This window comes from Hypanus sabinus, chromosome 2, assembly GCF_030144855.1.
Source record: "Hypanus sabinus isolate sHypSab1 chromosome 2, sHypSab1.hap1, whole genome shotgun sequence".
NCBI classification, from domain to species: domain Eukaryota; kingdom Metazoa; phylum Chordata; class Chondrichthyes; order Myliobatiformes; family Dasyatidae; genus Hypanus; species Hypanus sabinus.
The window spans coordinates 166,820,219-166,839,586 of NC_082707.1; the positions used below are offsets into that span (position 1 = coordinate 166,820,219).

The 19,368-nt window shown below is 40.0% G+C and overlaps 1 protein-coding gene across 1 annotated transcript in view; it reads left to right on the forward strand.

Annotated features, from left to right (window-relative positions):
- The window catches only part of cdc42bpb (CDC42 binding protein kinase beta (DMPK-like)), a 209,338-nt gene that overhangs the window by 176,710 nt on the left and 13,260 nt on the right, over nt 1-19,368 (forward strand). Inside the window, exons 23-30 of the mRNA XM_059958771.1 lie at nt 4,057-4,131; nt 4,818-4,923; nt 5,186-5,322; nt 7,269-7,408; nt 12,980-13,061; nt 13,812-14,028; nt 14,136-14,198; nt 14,467-15,063. Coding sequence (XP_059814754.1) covers nt 4,057-4,131; nt 4,818-4,923; nt 5,186-5,322; nt 7,269-7,408; nt 12,980-13,061; nt 13,812-14,028; nt 14,136-14,198; nt 14,467-15,063 — 1,417 coding nt within the window. The remainder of the gene's footprint in view (nt 1-4,056; nt 4,132-4,817; nt 4,924-5,185; nt 5,323-7,268; nt 7,409-12,979; nt 13,062-13,811; nt 14,029-14,135; nt 14,199-14,466; nt 15,064-19,368) is intronic.

Sequence of the window (19,368 nt, forward strand, 5' to 3'; positions counted from 1 at the left end):
TAGCCCATTCCTCCTCTCTTTGCTTAAAACACTGTCTACTGTACCTAACCCAGCTCCTTGAACTTCCATCGGGCTAATTGCACCCTGAATTTTGATGACCTTCTCAAGATCACCCAAACCTTCTACACATTTAACCCCATGCTCCTTCTGACCAACCCTCTGGATCTGGATCCCTGCCCCCTGCACATCTAGTTTAAACCCCCCCGAGCAGCACTGGCAAACACTCCTGCAAGAATGTTAGTACCCCTCCGGTTCAGATGTAGACCATCCCTTCGAAACAGATCCCAATGTCCCTGGAACAAAGACCAATTATCCAAAAACCTGAACCCTTCCTTCCTGCACCATGCTCTCAGCCTCGTATTAATGTGCATAATCATTCTATTCTTCGCCTCACTCGCACGTGGCACAGGTAGCAATCCCGAGATTGTCACCCTGGAGGTCCTGCCTTCCAGCTTCACTCCTAACCTCCTGAACTCTCAAAGCAGGACCCCCTCACTCACCTTACCTACATCGTTGGTCCCTACATGGACCACTACATCTGAGTTCATGCCCTCGTTCTCAAGAATAGCCTGCACCCGATCTGAGATGTCCCGGACCCTGGCACCAGGGAGGCAACATACCATCCGAGACTCCCGATTTGCCCCATAAAATCTCCTATCTGCCCCCCTAACTATAGAATCCCCTAAAACTATCGCTCTCTTCTCTTCCCTTTCTAGTTGAGGGTTCAACCTCTGTGCCAGAGGCAAGACCACTACAACTCATTCCTGGTAGGTCATCCCCATCAACAGTATCCAATACGGTATATTTATTGTTAATGGGAATGGCCGCAGGGGTGCTCTGCTCTCTCTGCCTGCTCCCCCTGCCTCTCTGGACCGTCACCCATCTGCCTACTTCTTGGGTTTTTGGTGTGACTACCTCCTGATAACTCCTATCTACCTCTGCCTCTGCCTCCCGAATGATCCGTAGTTTATCCAGCTCCAGCTCCAACTCCCTAACTCGGGCTGATAGGAGCTGCAGCTGGACGCACCTCTTGCAGGTGTGGTCATCAGGGACAACTGTGTTGACCCTGACTTCCCACATACTGCATACGGAGCACACCACTGCTCTGACTGTCTCCCCCATGCCTGAACTGAATTAATAGAATAAGTCTAAAAAGCACCTAGCGACCTTACCTTCTTCCCCTCAGCGAGCAATCACACAGGCTTACCGAAGTCCCCTTATACCGAAGCCCACTTAGCCAAAGCCCAGTACTCTGCTTCCACGGACTCCGCTGCCCGCTCTGACAAGAAGTCCTGCCTTTTAAAGTGCGCGCTCGACGCTGACGTCACTCGCACCTGCGCAGTTCCCCCTCCTCCACAGGTATTGACCAGGTAGGCTTAAATCCTACCTACACGGTCGAATTCTCTGAGCTCCCAGCTGAATCACAAGCTGTAACTTGCTCCCGATTCAAATCGGGATTATTGTAGATGGGATTATATGGTTTGAAAACTAGTGGATCAGTATAATTTATTCTTCTGGCGTTAACTTCCTTTTCCTCCCCCTTTCAGCAGGCAGATTTCACCCTTCATATTTTTGATGGTTGTAAGCTTGATATACTCTAATTATAATTTCCCCCTTGCACAGCTGCAGTATTTCCTCTGGTGGAGAGACAGAATTACAACATGGAATGTTTATCATGGCCACCTCCATCATAATTTTGTGGAACAGAATCAATGATGGACTTAAAAATGAGTAATACTTAGCTTTATAAAGTGTTTTTTTTAACCCAAGACAGCATTAAAAATCAAATGAGATCTCAGTGTAAGAATCTGTGGAGTGTTATCATCATTTGCCACAGGTACAAAAGTGGTAATTTCACTGAATAAGTAATCATGAGGATTGATGATCCACAAATCTGATAACTATGATTATTTAAATAATTCTAATTTTAAAAATAATATTTGTAATAATGATTACAGAATTACTAGATTTTCATTAAGTTAAAAACCATTCAGTTAATTAATTCCTTTTAAAGAAGAAAAATTATTATATTATATGATCGTGGTTCAACATTGCATTTAACTTTTAAGTGCCCTCTGAAATTAAATTGCATGAAAAAACGTTGTTCCTGTTTAAGATGGCAGTTCAGCCCCTCTACCCTAAGGCTAATTAATCGTGGACTTGAGACTATGAAAGACTGGAATCAAGTGCATGTTCTTTGTCTCCTGAAACCTGTTGCATTATTTAAAATGTCATGGCAGCTCTGTCAACTCCACTTCCTGTATTAGGCATCAAATCCATTGATATACAAAAATTACCCTTGGTGGCACAGCAGTTAGTTCTGCTGCCTCAGAACTCTAGAGACCCTGGTTCAATCCTGAGCAAGTAATCAAACTGTGGGTCAGGCAACATCTGTGGAGTCTGAGGTATAGTTGATGGTTTGACACTGCATCAAGATTGAGAAATAAAGGGGGAGCTAGTGAGTATAGGGGTAAGGTTAAGTCAGGATCTAAAAGGTGATAGGTGGATCCAGCAGAGGAGGGTTTGATGGGTAGATGGAGCTAGGTGAGGGAGCAAGAGGTGGAGAATAGCAATGGAGACTGGGTTGTGATGGCAGAGACAACAGAAGGTTGCAGATAAAGAAAAGCAATGAGTGGAACCAGATAAGGGAGGGATGTTAGGCACAGAAGAGCAGTGGGGGAGAATTGGATGCTGTCCATATAGATTGAGTGTATTCTCTCTGACCAGTTTTTCTGTGGTTGCCCTGATTTCCTCCCACATTTCAACAAAACACTTATAGTTTAATTAACTGCTGTAAGTTAGTCTGATTATTTCTAAGGATCTATTTTGCCTTCTGCTTATTTAGCTTCACTACCATTTTTAATTCCTCTTCTCTCATTCTGGAATTGACTCAATAACTTCTGCAAACTTTGTTCATTTTGCAGATCTAAAGAAGCTTCTAAGGTCTGTTTTTTAATGTATCTCACCAGCTGATTCCCATACTTCACTTTGCCTTTCCTTATCAATTTCTTGGTTCTACCTAGATAAATCCTGAAATTTTCCAAATCCTCAGACTCACTGCTCATGATAAACAAGATTATAACTTTTCCCTTTGATCTAATACTTCTGTTGTTAGGCACAGGTGAATTATTATTATTTTGTTGGGGTTTTGTGCCATAAAAGGATACACACATTGTGTAAACTATGTATTCCCTTTGTTATTGCTTGCTAATGCTATATATTTTCGTAATTTTCCAACTTCAAGTCTTGCCTCAAACCTTCATAATTTACTTTGTTTAATATTAAGGTCTTGGCTTAAAATTAAGACCCTGAGCATTGAATGCTGGATATATTCATATTTTTATGAATATTGCTATTACTTCATTGTCACTGGTGTAAATACTGTACCTACCTTTCAAAAGACACTGATAGATCTTCAGAAGACCTACATGTGCTCCGCAGCACTGACTCCTTTACACTACAGTTGACTTTTTTTGTTCAAATTGTATTAATTTTTGCATATTTTTAATAATTTATGTTGGCTTGTTTTTCTTGTGACATAATGTCATATCCCTGTGATACCAGTGGAAATAAGTTTTTATGGCACCAGGGCAAACATATTCTTGTGCATATGACAATTAACTGGGCCTGACTTTTGAGCATTTCAGTGAGCTAGGCAATGAATGTAGGAATTTTCAGGGATATCCTCTTTTTTGTTAAAGAATAAAAAATTGTAGCAAAGGAGCAATGTTTTAATTGAAGAATAAATTAAAATCCCAGACAACAATTGGGAATTTTGTGAAATCAAACTGGTGGTGAACTGTTCAAATGTCAGGTGCAGTTTATTGTCACATGCACAAGAACGATGCCTGGGTGCAATAAAAAGACTTACTTGCAGTGGCATCACAGGCACGAAGTATCAGAAACACAACTTCATAAGTGAAATATAAATTAGCATAAATTGTACAAAATTTTGCAAAAAGGAATACGTTTAGAAGATTTCCTTGGAGGGTGGCATTAATCTAAGTGCTGAATCAGAAGGTTGTACCTTAATTTTTCCTTTTTTGTAAATTTCAGGAGCCAGTGACACCTCAGCAAACTACACCTGTTGCTACTTCTCCAATATTTGTGCAGCCTACACCTTTGCCAAAGGTAATGTTTTCTGTACTTTAATAATTTGTGCCTTTCTTTACAATGTAGAGCATTCAGCTTATTGAATGCATGCTGGCTTTCAGAGAGTAATTCCATTTCACCCTTAGTTTTCTGTAATCTACTATAAGACCATATGACTTAGAAGCAGAATTAGGCCATTTGCTCTTCGAGTCAGCCATTCAATCATGGCTAATTTATTAACCTCTCAACCCCATTTTTTAATTTCTCCCCTTAACCTTTGATGCCCTTACTAATCACACATTCTCATGAACACTATTCTGATTGTCCTGCCATCCACGTGCACTAAGGAAAACTCCCACTGGCCAGTTAACTCAACACTTTCTAAAGGATGTGGGAGGAATCCAAAGTATCAGAGGAAAGCCAAGTGGTTACAGCGAGAACATACAAAGTCCCTGCAGCAACTCTAGAAGTCAGACTTGAACCCAGATGACTTGAAATGTGAGACTTCTGACAATGCTGTTTTGCGGCTTGAGTTCAAGCCTCATTTATTTCAGATAATTTCTGCAAAATATTTCTAATGAAGCTCATGCAAAATGACAGGTTTAATGCCAACTGAATTCCAAACTCTAAGAAAATTTTAATCAATCCTATTCAGTAGAAATGTTAACACTATATCAATTTACTGTTTCTTATTTTGGACTATAACACTTTTTAATTTCTTTTAGCCTAAAGCCCATCAGGTCAGCATTAGAAATTTCTCAAGCCCTACACAGTGTAGCCATTGTACATCTCTGATGGTGGGTTTAGTGCGACAGGGATATGCCTGTGATGGTGAGTGATATATTAGTATTATTTGTAGTAGTACCTTTAATATTCATATTTAACATTATTTATATCATATGAAACTTTGCAATTTGTAGAACTAATTCTCTACCTGTATTTTGTTTCAATGCAAAATTAACATTGAGTGAAATTTTGTGTAGTTGTTAGATAGTATCCAAATATCCATACAACAGTTTCAAATACTTGCATTGCAATAAAATTTGTTGCATTTTATTAAATAGTTAATAAAATTACTTTATTTGTTCCATAGTTTGCTCATTTATTTGCCACGTATTGTGCAAAGACAGTGCTCCTCAGGTATGTCCGATTCCATCTGAGCAAGCAAAGAGGCCACTTGGAATAGATGTCCAGAGAGGGATAGGAACTGCATACAAAGGTTATGTCAAGGTATGAAAATTATTTTTTTCCGTAGTTTATAGCAATGAATCAGAATCAGGTTTATTATCGCCAGCATGTGTGGTAAAATTTGTTAACTTCTGTTAAAATTTGTAACTACAGCAGCAGTTCAATGCAATACATAATATAAAAGAGAAAAATAATAATACATGAGTAAGTAAATCAGTTACAGTAGATGTATATTGAATAGATTAAAAATCATGCAAAAAAACAGAAAAAATATATATTAAAAAAAGGGAGGTAGTGTCCAAGGGTTCAGTGTCCTTTTAGGAATCGGATGGCAGAGGGGAAGAAGCTGTTCTTGAATTGCTGAGTGTGTGCCTTCAGGCTTCTGTATCCCCTACCTGATGGTAACAGTGAGAAAAGGGCAAGATGGAGCTGACTAAATTTACAACCCTCTGCAGCTTCTTTCGGTCTTGTGCAGTAGCTCCCCCCCCCCCCAACCCCCACCCCATACCAGACAGTAATGCAGCCTGTCAGAATGGTCTCCACGGTACATCTATATAAGTTTTTGAGTGTATCTGTTGAGATATCAAATCTCTTCAAACTCCTTTTGAAGTCTTGCCGCCTTTATAACTGCATCGACATATAGGGACCAGGTTAGATCCTCAGAGATCTTGACACCCAAGAACTTGAAACTGTTCACTCTCTCCACTTCTGATCCCTCTATGGGGATTTCTATGTGTTGCTTTGTCTTACTCTTCCTGAAGTTCAGTCAGCTCTTTCGTCTTACTGACATTAAGTGCCGGGTTATTGCTGCGACACCACTCCGCTAGTTGGCATATCTCACTCATGTACACCCTCTCGTCACCATCTGAAATTCTACCAATAATGGTTGTATTGCCAGCAAATTTATAGATGATAATTGAGCTATGTCTAGTCATGTGTATATAGACAGTAGAGCAGTGAGCTAAGCACACACCCCTGAGGTGCTCCAGTGTTGAGGTGGAGTTATTATCACCGATTCGCACAGATTGTAGTCTTCTGGTAAGAAGTCAAGGATCCAATTGCAGAGGGTGGTACAGAGGCCCAGGTTCTGCAACTTCTCAATTGATTTGTGCCTCAGTATTTACTCAATATCAGACCATTCTGTTGTTTTGTGTTTGTCACTGTATTTGTTCTTACCATGTATTCTGTTTACTCTGTGATTTGATGCAAGCAAGGGATTTCATTGCAGACTGATATATATGATAATCTAATCTAAATCACTTTTGTTGTATTAGCACTCGTGTGAAAGAATGGGAGTTTGTAGACTGACATACCAAGATGTCTCTTTGAAAATTCCTGTTCAGATGTTCTCAATATTGAACATTTACAATGTTGTTTGTCTATAACATAAGTAAAACGGAAACACAAGGAGGCAATCGGCTTGATATCAACTGGAGTATCAATTCCAATAGGTGGCTAACTGTGCCATAGCGCTCAAGTAGGTTTCTGATCAACATTGTGCTGCCTTAAACAGTGTACCAAGTTTTTTTTTGGGTAGATTTCATTCTTTAGGATAACAACACATAATTATTTTTGGAACTGCAAAGATTAAAATAAAAAGCAATAGTTGTCTGTATCTAGACGTACAAAAAAGCTGGATGAACTCAGCAGGTCGGGCAGCATCCGTTGAAAGAAGCAGTCAACATTCCGGGTGGAGACCCTTTGTCTTGACCCGAAACGTTGACTGCTTCTTTCAACGGAAGCTGCCCGACCTGCTGAGTTCATCCAGCTTTTTTATACATCTTGATTTGACCACAGCAGCTGCAGTGTACTTTGTGTTGTCTGAATCTAACTAGTTGAGGAAAAAGGTATAAAAATAGTGTAAAGGTTTTAGAGAAGACAATTGAGTATTTCAATATTTAAAGGAATTTGTGCAGAGATTCTAACTGAAATATCATGTTGACCAGAAACATTACAACTTTAATTTGCTTCCTTTGTTGGTACTTAAGGTTCCTAAGCCGACTGGAGTGAAGAAAGGATGGCAACGCGCATATGCAGTTGTTTGTGATTGTAAGCTTTTTCTCTATGATGTAGCTGAAGGCAGATCCACACAGCCTGGAGTTGTTGCTAGCCAGGTGCTAGATTTGAGGTAAGTTTTCATAGCTAGAAAGAGTAATAATTTGTCAGTGTGGATTATTGATACTTCCTCTTTCAGACTAGAGGATATCAGTGTTTATTTCCTTTGATTTATTTATGTGCTCATAAAAGGGGAAAAAAAATCAATACTTGTGACTATTTCTTCATGAATCCTAAACATTATAAAATTTAGATCCATAGCAATATTCTCTTGAGTTTGACATCACTAAGCAGTACTTAAATCATTTCTTCATACTTGGGATGTTAATATGACTTGCATGGACTGACAGTTAAAATCCTCATTGTTTGAATTGGTTACTGATATTACACGAGATGAATTTTGCGCACCACAGTTCCCAAGGAGGCATTGGATTGTATAATGGGAGAGAAATTTCAAAAGGACATTCTGCACACTGCAGTTCTCAAGGAGAGTGTGCATAATTAGGCACTTGGCAAGGTCCAATAAAAAGAAATTAAGCGGAGTAGCCATTATGTAAGTGGGCCAGTGTTGGTAGTTCAGGGCTTTGGCGAGGAGAAGAGACTGTAGGTAGATTTTATTTTCATTTAATTTTTCTTGCTTTCTTATTGCACAGTTAAGAGCAGTGGGGTGCCAGGCAGGATAGTGGAATGTTCCTCTTGCTGTATGAAGGAAAGCAGGGAGACCTCCAATGTCCCTGCCAAATGAAAGAAGTGTATCCAGTATAGTTTCTGTCAGAATATGTTAAGGAATTGGAGCTGGAACTGGATGAACTCCAAATCATTTAGAAGGCTGAGGGGTTGATGGACAGGACATACAGGGAAGTAGTTACACCCCTGGTGCAGGACACAGGTAACTGGGTGACCATCAAGAGGGGGAAAAGGGATAGTGCAGGGTAGCCCTGTGGCTGTTTTGCTCATGAGCAGATAGACCATATTTTTATACTGTTGGCATGAGTGATTACCCAGCAGAAGAAAGTCACCTCAGTCAGGTCTGTGGCTCAGAATGGAAGTGGGGAGAAGAGGCGAGCTGTAGTGATGGGGGATTTATTGGTTAGGAGAACTGACAGGAGATGTGAAGAAGAATGAGATTCCCAGATGGTATGTTGTCTCCTGGGTGCCAAAGTCAGGGACATTTTGGATAGAGTCCAGCAGTTTTAAGTAGGAGGGTGAATGGTCAGAAATCAAGGACCATACTGGTACCAATGACATGGGTAGGAAGAATGATAAGGTCTGGGAAAGTGAATTCAGAGAGTTAAGTGCTAAGTTAAAGGACAGGACCTGCAGGGTTGTGATCTCAGGACTGCAAATTTATGGATGACACCAAGGTTGATGGTGTAGTGGACTGCAAGGAAGACTATCAAAACTTGCAGCGGGATCTGGACCAGCAGGAAAAATGGGCTGAAATATCGCAGGTGAAATTTAATGCAGTTAAGTGTGAGATGTTGCATTTGGAAGGACCAACCATGATAGGTCTTACACAGTGAGGAGTAGAGCACTGAGGAGTGCAGTGGAACAGAGGGATCTGGGAATACAGGTTCATAATTAATTGAAAGTGGTGTCATGGGTAATTACAGTCGTAAAGAAGGCTTTTGGCATATCAGTCTTCATAAGTCAAGGTAGTGAGTAAGGAGTTGTTAAAAGTAGTGTAAGACATTGGTGAGGTGTATTTTGGAGTATTGTGTTACGACAAGAAATATATCAATAAAATTGAAAGAGTGCAGAGACAGTTTACAAGGATATCACCAGAACTTGAGGACTTGAGTTATAGGGAAAGGTTAATAGGTCAAGACTTTATTCCCGAAAGCATAAAAGAATGAGGAAAGATTTGATAGAGGTATACAAACGACAGGGTATCAGGATCCAGAGCAAGAGCTGATGTTGCTCATTCTTCATGATGGTCACTCCTCTCTCCATGTGCTAAGGCTATAAAGACTGCTGCATCAGCTGTGCTCCATGCCCGCTAACATGAACTGATATGCCAGGCTTTAGGCCTACTGCGGGCTGCTCTGGGTTTGGATCCGAGGACTCAGTTTTGGTTCGGAATGCTGTTTGCTTTAATTGCTTGCATAATTTGAAAAAAACTGTCACTTTCTTGTCGTGATGTTGCTTGTGGCTCTGCTGGTGCAGGTGGTTAGTTCAGTTAGTGTAAATAAAACCCTTCCAGGAGGAAAAGAAGGTTCAGCTTTGTGTTTGATGATCTGCCCAACAAACATGCCTTTGGGAGCCGTGGCCGCAACTGGTTGATGTGGCATCGCCAGCGATGTCTGTCCATGGTTACATCATAGAGCACTCTCCCCATCCGTTTGGCAATCTGGTACACAGTGATCATTGTGATTTTGACTGGCCCACCCTGCAGTTCTGGGCTTGAATAATTTCACCTGTTGACCGAGATCTGTGTCCCTGCCTTTGTGCACCTGACCATCTGCTGTCTTGGATATTGGACACTGTCAATATTGTGTCCAATACTGTGCGCAGTTTTCTTCCGAAAATCGCTTCAGCATGAGTCCTGGCTGCAGTGAAATTTGAAATGGCACCAGAAATGTGTTGAGAGCCTTGGATGATGCTCCTTCCCCTCTGTATTTCAGAAGTGACCATTTGAAGGTATCCGCAAACCTCTTTCCTTGCCCTTTGAGTTGAACTGATGTGGATATTTCCACTGTCCTGGCGAGAATGCAGCGAACTATGAGCTGAATTGAGTGTAGTTGTCAGAAGTTAGCATTTCTGGCATCCTAAGGCAGCTCAAGATCCGTAGCATCTGTTGAATGGTAGTTTCTGTCATTATTGACTTCATAGATAATACTTGTAGCTATTGGAATAGGTATCAACCAGGACAAGGTAGGTACTCCCATTTATTGGGTCAGCGAAGACAACATGTGCTCGACTCCAAGATCTGGTAGCCTGAGGTCCTGGTTGTGGATCGGCTCTACTTGGATTCTTTGCTGCCACAGAGCACTGAGAATGCTGCTTGCATTGGACGTAATAGCTTTCTGTTTGTCCAGTCAGTACACAAAGAATCTTGTCGGGGCTTTCATTTGAATGATGCCCAGGTGACCATGGAATTGTTTCAGTACTTTTTGTCAAAGTGTTTGTGCAATCTCAATTCTGCTTTCAAGTATGAGGCAGGAGTCCACAGTTGAGAGCGACGTATGATGTCAGTAGAAGGGTACAACGTCTTCCTCAACCTTGACTGGCCATCTATTATGGAATCTGGAGATGTGTTGAAGAAGAGGATCTGCAGCCATTTCTGCTCTGATTTTGTCAACTGTGACCGGAAGCCCTTCAGCAATATCTGATACAACCTAGTGGACTTCACAATCAACTGAAATTGCAGCCGCAATTCCACCACAAGGATTAAACTGACTGATCTGTAGTTACTTTATGTCAGCTGGTCCAGATGAGATGCATTTTAGGTTGCTCAGGGGAGGAAATTGCAGGTGTCCGGCTATAATTGTTCAAATGTATAGATTCAAAAATAATGTCTGAGTGGAAGATTGCAAATGATAAACTCATTCACATAAGGACCAGGAATAAACTCAGTAACTGCAAGTGGTTCAGTTTAATTATGGTGATGGATTGCCTTGTCGAAACAGTAATTAGCAACAAAATCAATAGTAGTCAGGTGCAGAATGATTCAAGAGAGAAAAATGCATAACTAAAGTGTATTTGAAAGCTGCAAGGATCAGGAAGGGAACTTAAGCTAATATAGTATAAATGGACTAAGTAGTTGGTAAATATATCTAAAAAGTAGTAGTCATGGTACTGACTTTTTAATGAATACTAGACATAATTCTGATCTGAAAAAGAACTTTTCACTATTCCCTTTGTAGGAAAAGATTTTATCAACTGAGGGAAGTGTGCAAGAGTTCTTCAGATATTGGTACTAGGATTACCAGTTTACTTAATGACTGGGATATTTTTAATTCATTCAGGGGATGTAGAGTTTGTAGGTTGAGTCTGCATTCATTGCCCATCCCTAAATGTCCTTGAAGGTGGTGGTGAGCTGCTCTTTTGACCTACTACAATTCTTGAGGTGTGGGTTACTTATATTGCTTTAAGGACAGGAGTTCCAGGATTTTAATCCAGTGGTAGTGAAGGAATGGTATACTTATAACTGGGGATGATGTGTGTCCTGGAGTGAACTTCCGAGTGGTGGTATTGCATACCTTTGCTGCCCTTGTCCTTCTAGCTGGTAGAGGCTATGGGTGTGAAAGGTGCTGTTAAAGGAGTTTGGTGAGCTGCTGCAGTGCATCTTGTAGATTCAAACTGTTGTGTGTTGGAGGTGGAGTGAATGGGTGGGGATGCTGTCAAACAGATTGCTATGATTTGACTGTAAGTGGCCAGATTTCAAATGAAGCTTGGAGATATAGTGAATTGTGAGGAGGATAATAATAAGCTTTAAAGAGTTTCAAATCAATAGGTTGGCGGAATGAATGATTTGGTGTTAGATGAAATTTGATAGTGAGCACTGTTGAGTGTGACATGAAGAATGAGGAAGGGCAATATAAACCAGAGGAAACAATACCCAAGAGGAATAAATAAAGAGAGGGATCTTGGATATATGTGCGTAGTTTGTTGACAATGGCAGGGCTTGTTGAGAATGTGGTTAAAACACACAACACACTGGGCTTTATAAAAAAAATAGGCATAGAGTACAAAAGCAAATTAGTCACAATTAACCTTTTATAAAACATTGGTTCAATCACAAATTGGAGTATTGTGTCCAGTTCTGGATGTCTTGCTCCATATTCCAAGAAGGATGTAATTTTTATCTATGGAGAATGCAGGAGAGATTTATTAAAATGACTCCAAGGATGAGGGACTTCAGGTATGTGGATTTCCTAGAATTCTAAGGTTGTTTTTGGAATGAAATAGCCTGTAAGTGGATCTGAAATAATCTTTTAAAATCAAAAAAACGTGTAGGCAATGAAGGAAGAGAAAAACTGCTTCCTTTGGCAGTGGGGTCAATTACTGATCATCATAGAATGTTGGTGAGTGGAAGAACATTTCTTTTATGCTGCACAATGTTGGGATCTGCAAAGCAAGTGCAGTGGCAGCGATGTAGGGAGATGCCTAATGTGTGGAATTCAAATTAAACTAAGCATCTAAGTATAAACTCCCTCAATTCCATTTACATCACATTGTTATGCCAAATACTGTTCATGTTGCTTTACCCAGTGCATTCTCTACCCAAATTCTTAGTCTTAGTGGAATATTATTAGAAACACCAATTTGCAGTAGGGTAACTAGGGATGACCTCAAAATAATTTATTGAGTCAGAAGTAATTGTACTTACATTTGTCTTGGAAAGTATTTTATAAATAAATAAGGTTGTATAACTTCCAGTGATTATCCATGAACTTGTAACAAAACATACTTCATCCACCCTTTTTTTTACATCTATTCGCAATGTCAAATGACCCATAAATGACTTAACGTACAAGGGAAATGTTAGGCATCATATTTATTTGTAGAAGATTGGTAAATTCATATTTAGAGTGCATATATTTTCTAGAAAAATATAGAATTCTCTCTTATGTTTTTATATTGTGATGATATCATTGGGATATATGATATGTGATTAATGTTGTAAAACTTTAATTTGCAGAGATGAAGCTTTTTCTGTGAGCTCAGTATTTGCATCTGATGTAATTCATGCCACCAGAAAGGATATTCCTTGCATTTTCAAGGTTAGCATTAATCACTCAAAATAAAATCTTGTGATTTGTCCTGGCATATAGAAGTACATGAAATGAGAGTTTCAGTTATGATTGAAAGCCCTTAATCCATATTTTGTTTTCATACCATTCAGGAATAACAGGCTCTGTATGAAATTCAATTTGAATAAAATTATTCTTTGTCAGGAAGCTTCTTCCCATCATCCACACAGCATTTCAACCCATTGATTTCCATTACTGATTCATATATTTCATCAGCCTCTGTCCACGTCAGCTTTTTCCACACTTCCCTGTTCCATACCTTGGCCCTCCAATGTGACAATGTGATTAGTTCTTTACCTTCAACTTCAGTGGATCCTTTCTTTCACTCCTCACATTATTCTTTCTCAGACCCATTCCTCTCCCCATCTCACTTTCTCTGCAAAGGCAGGATATTGTGGAAGAGAGAACTATTTTGTACCATTCATTCATAGACACTGTGTTGTAGTTTATTGGACCCTTCCTTCCAGTTATCCAGACCCAGAGTAGGAGGTTCCTTTAGAAGTATTGCTACTGAACTTAGTGATTTTGTTTTGCAATTCTGTGGCACAATCCTGCATTACACCACATAGTGAAAGACAGAGATACTTTTTTAAATTAATAACATGGTTGGCAATATTTGGTTCTTGTGGAAAAATCAAAACAAATGTTGTTCACAGTAAGAAAGATTGATTACTTTTAAATGCAATTTATTGATGAATATCACTCCAATTTGTTCAATAGGTGACCACAATGCTCCTCTCCTCGCCACCAAGGACTTGTTCATTGCTTATTCTAACAGAAAGTGAAAGTGAGAAGAGGAAATGGGTTGGAATCTTGGAAGGGCTGCAGAATATCCTACAAAAAAATAAACTTAGAAATAGAGTTGTATATACTCCACAAGAAGCATATGATAGTACACTGCCATTAATTAAAACAAGCTTATCTGCTGCTGTTATAGGTAAGTTAATTGGCATATTTTTTACTGAATTATCAGTACAATTTCTAACACTAAGCTTTAGAGTTTCTTTTTGCACAATCAAACTGAATTTCTTTTTTCCCTCCTAGATCGTGAGCGTATAGCTCTAGGCACAGAGGAAGGACTTTATGCAGTAGAGCTAACACGAGATAGTAAGCTACTAAATAATCGATTTGCTACTTTAATCTTAGACTATCAACATTAGTTCAGTAATTGTAACTGAGCAATGTTGCCAGTTTCAAAAATGTGTATTGTAACACGTTGAAGCAAATAATAGAAATTAACTTCTCTAAATATTTTACTAAATTCAGAAAGGTTTAAAGAGTTAGCAAATGATTAAAATGTACTTTAATTACATTATTATGAATTTTGATAGCAGGAAATCTTACACTGTATAAAATTATTTTTCTCTGATTGCAGTGATAATACGTGCAGCTGACTGTAAGAAGGTCCACCAGATTGAACTTATTCCCAAAGAAAATCTAATTGTCCTTATTTGTGGCCGAAACAAACATGTTCATTTTTATCCATGGGCTGCTTTTGATGGACCTGAGACCACCTTTGATGTTAAACTTGCTGAAACAAAAGGCTGTCAGACTATGGTTACTGGATCTTTGCGGCAGAGTGTTGTGAGCTGTCTGTTTGTGGCAGTGAAACGACAGATCTTGTGCTATGAAACTAGCCGAACTAAGCCTTATTATAAGAAATTCAATGAGATTCAGGCCCCAGGCTGCGTGCAATGGATGGCAGTATTTGACGAAAGGTTGTGCATTGGCTACCCTTCTGGATTTTCGCTGCTTAATGTCCAGGGAGATGGACCTTCCATTAACCTTGTAAATCCAATGGACACATCACTTGCATTTCTCTCTCAACAATCTTTTGATGCTCTATGTGCTGTGCAGATTAGCAGCAAGGAGTATTTGCTCTGCTTCAGCCACATTGGGGTATATGTAGATTTGCAAGGCAGAAGATCGCGCATGCAAGAATTAATGTGGCCTGCAGTTCCTGTTGCCTGTGGTATGTATAGTTTTTCATGCTGGTTCCTTTCAGGGTTTCTTTTTGGGAATTTTCTACTTAGTCATATTCTTTCTTACTTTAGTATAAATTTGTCATCTATAGGCAGCCTAACTCTAGGTTTTCCCAAAGCAGTTTCTTATGTAAGAAATCTAATAATTATCCATGGAATTGAATTAATATTAAATAATTTGGGCTTCAAGAAGACTGTGTATTCTACACTTCAATTTTTTTAACAAGATTTTAAAAAATACAAATATGTAGAGTATTCTGAATGGACCAAGATGGACAGGCTGAATAATATTGTAGCAGAAAACCAGTTATAGGCTTGATTTGGTGACTAACTCTGTAAAACAGAAACCCATACAATAACATTACCTAATCAGACAGTGAAAGATCTTTCATTAAACTAATTATATTTTCTAAATATTACTTTTGAATAGAAACCTCTAAAGAGTAACTTCTGTGTTTGGATCTACTCTTTGTGGTGGGAGAGTATCCTTAGGAACCTTCAACATTTACTCCAGACTCCATGAAGTCTAATGGACTCAGTGTGGAAAATGGCCTGATTTCCACTTATCCTCCCTCAGCTGATGCATCAGCGCTTGGAAGAAACACTGAAAGTAGCAATAGGAACAGAATATAATCTTGGTTGGTTTTCAACATCCACCAGTATGTGTTGCCTGACTGAGTCCACTGACTGAGTTGATCACACATCCGAGGATACAATTGTCAGGCTGGGTTTGCAGCAGGCAGTTGGATGAATCAATGCAGCAGATAAACTGGCCAGTCTCTTCCAGGTGTATTTTATTTTAGGGCTGTTCATCTTTCAGAGTCTTGGCATTGCTGGCGAATCTAGATTTTATTGCCTATCTCTGATTTCCCTACAGAAGGTGGTAATGAGTAAGACTGTTGACCGATTGCACTCCTCATGAAGGTGCTTTCAGAGAGCTTGTGAGAGGGAGTTCTGGCATTTAGACATCGGTGGTGAAGAAGTGAAACTTGTTTATAGTCAGGATGGTGCACAGCGCTTGTTGCCGTTGTGTTATCAGAGGGTGCATTTTGAGAGCTGCTGACATTGGAGTAATCTAGAATAATAACTGGAGAACATTTTGTGGTTAACATGCACTTATGGCTATGGTGTGTTGGTGGTGGTGGGAATTAATGGCATGGTGGTTGGGACATTATTCAAGTACATTTCTCTATCCTGGATAGCGTGATGTTGCTGGAGCTGCACTCATCCATTGCTAATGTGCCTTTTTGATGGTGGTATATCTTTGGGATGTCAGGAAATGCCTCCATTTGTTATAAACAACTGAACCCTTGACCAAGTCTTATAGGTGGTTGCATTTGAGATTCTGGTCAGTGGGTTCCCCCAAGACAGCAATGGTAATGTTATAGCAGATGCTGAAAATATTGTGTAAAATGCACAAAATGCTGGTCAGCAGGTCAGGCGGCATCTATTGGAGGGGAATAAACAGTCAACGTCTTGGGTCAAGAACTGTTTCTGTAGCTCAACTCTTTACATCTAGACATCTTTACATCTCAACATCTAGGATGTTGTTTGATTCCCCAGCTTTTCCTCTTACCTATTATTCCATAACAGTTTTTGTCAAAGTTACCATCATACAATTGTGGATTAAAATCCTGATTTCACACTCATCTCATCACCCATCCTATTGTGTTAGTTGGGACAGACAGGATTGAACTGGAAGTTCCTAAATGGAGAGGTACTGATGATCATGATCAGCAGCAGAAATGTATTCCATTAGTCTATAACCATAAATAAGGTGCTACTGTGCTGAAGCTGCAAATGGAACAATGTCCATGCTAAACAGCAAAATCAGGAGCATCTAGCCTTGGACAATAAAACAGCTCATGGAATACGAGCTCCAAGGCATTGTAGTCATCTACTGATGGCAGTGTAATGCCGAAGACTGTATTCAGCCAACAGTGCTGAGTGCATTATCTATTTGACAGCAGCAGACGGAAAATAATTCCAAAATGAGAAGAAGTTGCATTATATCTGCCTCAGAGAGGTGGCTTCTTATAAGCTATTGTTCTTAGTTTCATCTGTCAAGATATCTCAGAGTCTTGTATGTTTCATTTGTCTCCTCACTTTTCTAGACATAACTGAATTCAAGCCTGTTCTCTCTAAACTTTTCTCAAATGACAGCCAATCCTTTTAAGGAATTTCTCTGGTAACCTCTGAAATGCCTCCAAGGCATAACCATCTTCCTTTAAATAAGGGGACAAATAATATGAACAGTGATGCAAATGTGATCTCATTGAGGCCCCATATAACTGAAATAGTAAATCAGGAACAGTCATCCTCTAGAAATAAGTGGAAAAATTTTTAAGTCTTTCTTCAATTGTTCTGTCTGCTTGCCAGCCCTTTGGCACACAATGCTGTGCTGAATGTGTACTTACTTTAGAAATTACCTAGGGTTATTCATAGCCTTCTATTTTGCTAAGCTCCATGTACCTATCCAGGAAAGACCCTATCAAATCCACTCCCCACCCTCTGCGTAAAAAAAAAACTTACCCCTGACATCACCTTAAAACTGTGCCCTCTCGTGTTAACCCTTTCAGCCCTGGGAAAAAGCCTGACTATCCACACGATCAATGCCTCTCGTCATCTTATACACCTCTGTCAGGTCACCTCTCATCCTCCAAGGAGAAAAGGCCAAGTTAACTCAACCTATTCTCATAGGGCATGCTCCCCAATCCAAGCAATATCCTTGCAAATCTCCTCTGCACCTTTTCTATGGTTTCCACATCTTTCCTCTAGTGAGGTGACCAGAACTGAGCGCAGTACTCCAAGTGGGATCTGACCAGGGTCCTATATAGCTACAACATTACCTCTCAGCTCCTAAACTCAATCACACGATTGATGAAAGCCAATACAGCATATGCCTTCTTAACCACACAGTCAACCTGTGCAGCAGCTTTCAGTGTCCTATGGGCTCAGACCCCAAGATCCCTCTGATCCTCCACACTGCCAAGAGTCTTACCATTCATACTATATTCTGCCATCATATTTGACCTACCAAAATGAATTAGCTCACAGTTATCTGGGTTGAACTCCATCTGCCACTTCTCAGTCCAGTTTTGCATCCTATCAATGTCCCGTTGTAACCTGTGACAGCCCTCCACACTATCCACAACACCTTCAACCTTTGTGTCATCAGCAAATTTACTAACCCATTCCTCCATTTCCTCGTTCAGGTCATTTATAAAAATCATGAAGAGATGGGGTCCCAGAACAGATCCTTGAGGTACCCCACTGGTCACCGACCTCCATGCAGTGTATGACCCATCTACAACCACTCTTTGTCTCTGTGGGCAAGCTAATTCTGGATCCACAAAGCAATGTCCCCTTGGATCCCATGCCTCCTTACTTTCTCAATAAGCCTTCCATGGGGGTATTTGATCAAATGCCTTGCTGAAATACATGTACACTACATCTACTGCTCTACCTTCATCAATGTGTTTAGTCACATCCTCAAAAAATTCAGTCAGGCTTGTAAGGCACAACCTGCCTTTGACAAAGCCTTGCTGACTATTCCTAATCATATTATGCCTCTCCAAATGTTCATAAATCCTGCCTCTCAGGATCTTCTCCATCAACTTAAAACCACTGAAGTATGAGTCACTGGTCTATAATTTCCTGGACTGTCTCTACTCCCTTTCTTGAATAAAGGAACAACATCTGCAACCCTCTAATCCTCTGGAACTGTTCCCATCCCCATTGATGAGGCAAAAATCATTGCCAGAGGACCAGCAATCTCCTCCCTCTCCTCCCACAGTAGCCTGGTGTATATCTCATCTGGTCCCAGTGACTTGTCCAACTTGATGCTTTCCAAAAGCTCCAGCACATCCTCTTTCTTAATGTCTATATGCTGAAGCTTTTCAGTCCACTGTAAGTCATCCCTACAATTGACAAGATCCTTTTCTATAGTGAATACTGAGGCAAAGTATTCATTAAGCATCTCCACTATCTCCTCCGATTCCATACACACTTCTCCACTGTCACACTTGATTGGTCCTTATCCTCTTGCTCTTTGCATACTTGTAGAATGCCTTGGGTTTTGGGAGCACGAAGTGCAGAATCAAATATCGCTGTGATGATTGTACGCTCTAGTATCAATTGTTTGGTGACAGTAAAGTAAAGTTTTCCTTAATCCTGCTCGCCAACAGCTTCTCATGTCCCCTCTGGCTCTCCTAATTTCATTCTTAAGATCCATCCTGCTAGCCTTATAATTTTCTAGATCTCTATCATTACCTAGTTTTTCGAACCTTTTGTAA